At 53.2% G+C, this 2,765-nt stretch overlaps 1 protein-coding gene across 2 annotated transcripts in view; it reads right to left on the bottom strand.

The window, feature by feature from the left end:
- Window positions 1-1,065: 1,065 nt before the first annotated feature.
- The window catches only part of LOC106814697 (motile sperm domain-containing protein 2-like), a 17,718-nt gene continuing 16,018 nt past the window's right edge, over window positions 1,066-2,765 (bottom strand). For both annotated transcript variants that reach the window (XM_014819043.1, XM_014819042.1), the window contains exon 2: window positions 1,066-2,450. In XM_014819043.1, coding sequence (XP_014674529.1) covers window positions 1,070-2,422 — 1,353 coding nt within the window. In that variant the 5' untranslated portion in view covers window positions 2,423-2,450 and the 3' untranslated portion in view covers window positions 1,066-1,069. The remainder of the gene's footprint in view (window positions 2,451-2,765) is intronic.

Here is a 2,765-nt window from a genome sequence, read left to right as displayed (position 1 = left end):
ATACCCAGGGTACGTTCCGGTATACCGGACCATACCCAGGTTACGTTCCGGCAGTACCCTGGGGGACATAGACCCTCTCAGCTCTATTAACCCAACCAGGCTGTGTGACTAACGTCAATATACACGTCCCCTAACCCTAGCAAGGACCGTTTCTTGGAGCTAGGTATCTAAAGACTTATGTGTAGCTAAATGTTCACTTGTTCGAATTATAACTCTGTCCTTTGTTCTTACCTATTCCCGCCAGAGATATCTTGTGAAATCCTGCAGGAAATGTTCTCGCCGTGAAAATATAAGAGGACTAGATGTCTGTTTATACACGAGTAATGGCGGCGCATTGCATGCCGGGATGAGCTGCTGCCTACCTTTGAGCTCTGTTTTGAGGCCCGCCAAGCCAAGCATAATGCGCGCGGGCATGACGTCACACACACAACTACAGTGATTGGTCAAAATATCGAGTAGCGTCGTTAGGGATTTTCGGATGATACGTTCTCTTTACATTTTCACGGAGAGAACATTTCCTGCAGGATTTCACGAGATATCTCTGGCGGGAGTAGGTAAGAACAAAGGACAGAGTTATAATTCGAACAAGTGAACATTTAGCTAGACATAGATACCAAGATGGACGCTGTTAGATGTGTATTCGTGATGTGAAGGTGTGAAATGAAGCGAGCGTCGAGCGAATTTTGCGATCACGCTTTCCTACCTGCTCTCTCATTCATGTTGTTTGTGCACAGGGCGTGCGTGCGGTGTACTTGTGTGTTGCAGATGAGCATTTGACCGGCACTTGCGGGTAATTAGCGGCAATAATAGGCGAAATAGAGTAGAGAAACATTAAGACTTTGGTAGTAAATACATTTCGTGTTTATTTACTTTTTTTTATTGAGACGTTCCAAGTGCCTGTGGTACTGACCGTGACACTGAGTAGTGTGTAGTGTACTCAGTAATGTAAATTGTAATGCATGAAAGCACCACAATCAAAGTTTGTTATTACATCATACATGAACCAATTATAATAATATCACGTGAACACCGTCAAGTACTCCTCTCCAATGCCAAATCTCAGCACGCATTAGCTCATCTGGTCGGTGAGTTTCGACACCTGCCTGTCTAGCGGCAACACGGCGTCGTCCGCGATCGGTCGCGCCCTGCAATGCAGTCTGTGTTTGAATACGGAACTCGCGTTGTTCCACGCCGCTGCGAGACCGTCCGCCGACGGTTGCCGTTCCTCTAGCTCCGTCGACATGATGAGAAACTTGTCGCGAGCGACGCTCGAGAATCCCGACTGCAGGGAGACGGTGACGTCCGCCGACGCGCCGGGCTGGATCACGCCGGAGCTGGGACGCACCCTGTACTTCTGCGGACTCGTAATCTTCACTTTGAAAGCCACGGCCTTCTCCGACCGGTTTGTGAGCGTTATCGCCTCCGAAGAGTCCGCGGCGTTGTCCGTGGCCAGCTCCAACTCCGTGCCAGGACTGATAACGAGCAACGGACCCGTCACCGACTTTCTGCGGCCTCTCCTGCGCGCACCGGTAGGGGGCGCTGCGGCGCCGTCAAAGCCGGGAAAGGGCGGCGGGTTTTCGTTGGCGGGCGTGCTGTATTCGACGTTCGCCGCGTCCGCCGCTGCGGACTGCGCCGTGTCGTCGAAGGAATCCGCGAAGGTCACCTTCCGTCTTTCCTCGGGGCCGCGGTAGACGAACCTGAACGCGTCGACTCCCCCCATGTGCTCGGGTCGGTTCTCCGCGTCGAAGTAGCTCACGATCTCCTTCCTGCCGACGACCTTGACGACGTCCACGCCCCGCGGGTCCAGCCACGAGCGGACGATCCTCCACGCGGCCTGCAGCATCCACGGGAGGTCGTAGACGATGAGGTAGGCGAGCATGTGCGGGAACAGTGTCTCGAAGCAGCTCACCATGAACGAGACGAGGTCCATGTCGAGGTTAGCGAGACCCGCGCCGTGCATGTCCATCGCGACGACGAGCTGCTCGCGCGGGTTCTCCGCGCAATGCCGCTCGAAGTGGTGCGCGAGCAAGCGCTTGTGCGCGTCCAGCTGCGACGCGTCCCTCCTGTGAAGCCGCCCGACGAACCAGAGGATCGCGCGGCCCTCCCGGTCGCGGCCGTGGAAGTAGAGCAACCCCGACTCGAACTGCGGCCGGAGGTCCTCCTCACGGACGTCGGCGATCGCGAACTGTTTGCGCCACTCGAGCGAGGTGTGGACGGCGGTCAGCGCGTCGCCGACGTTGCCGTAGCGAGATTTCAGGAAGAGTCCGACGTAGTGGTCGTCCTTCTCGAAGCGATCGACGTCGCGACGGTCGTACGTTCCGCCGTTGATTTCCTTGCGTCGCTCGTCGAGAAATCTTCGCCGCAGCTCGCGTATTTCGTCCGAGGCGATTTCCTCGCCATCCGCGTCGATATTCTCGGCCATTTCACACGAATTTTTCGGTGTTCGGTTACTGCAAGCGGAAAGTATGTACAGTGAGATATGGTGAGCCGGGCGGTAGATATAAAAATATCGGCGCAAATCCACTTTAGGCACCTTAGGTATCACGAAGTGATGCACAGATTTCTGTGTATCATCAACTGATGCACAGACTTTCCGTATATCAAGGAATGATGCAAAAACCCTAACCCTAACCCTAAGTCATAAACTATAACCTTAGCCTTAGGTATCACCATAGATATAACATATATAAGATATAAGATATAACAGTTTTATTTTTCGCTTACAACATAGAACAAGAATTTACAAGGCAAAATGGAAAAATAAT

This window comes from Priapulus caudatus, unplaced genomic scaffold (genome assembly GCF_000485595.1).
Source record: "Priapulus caudatus unplaced genomic scaffold, Priapulus_caudatus-5.0.1 Scaffold964, whole genome shotgun sequence".
Classification (NCBI taxonomy): Eukaryota; Metazoa; Priapulida; class Priapulimorpha; order Priapulimorphida; family Priapulidae; genus Priapulus; species Priapulus caudatus.
This window is presented reverse-complemented; position numbering and strand designations above follow the sequence as displayed.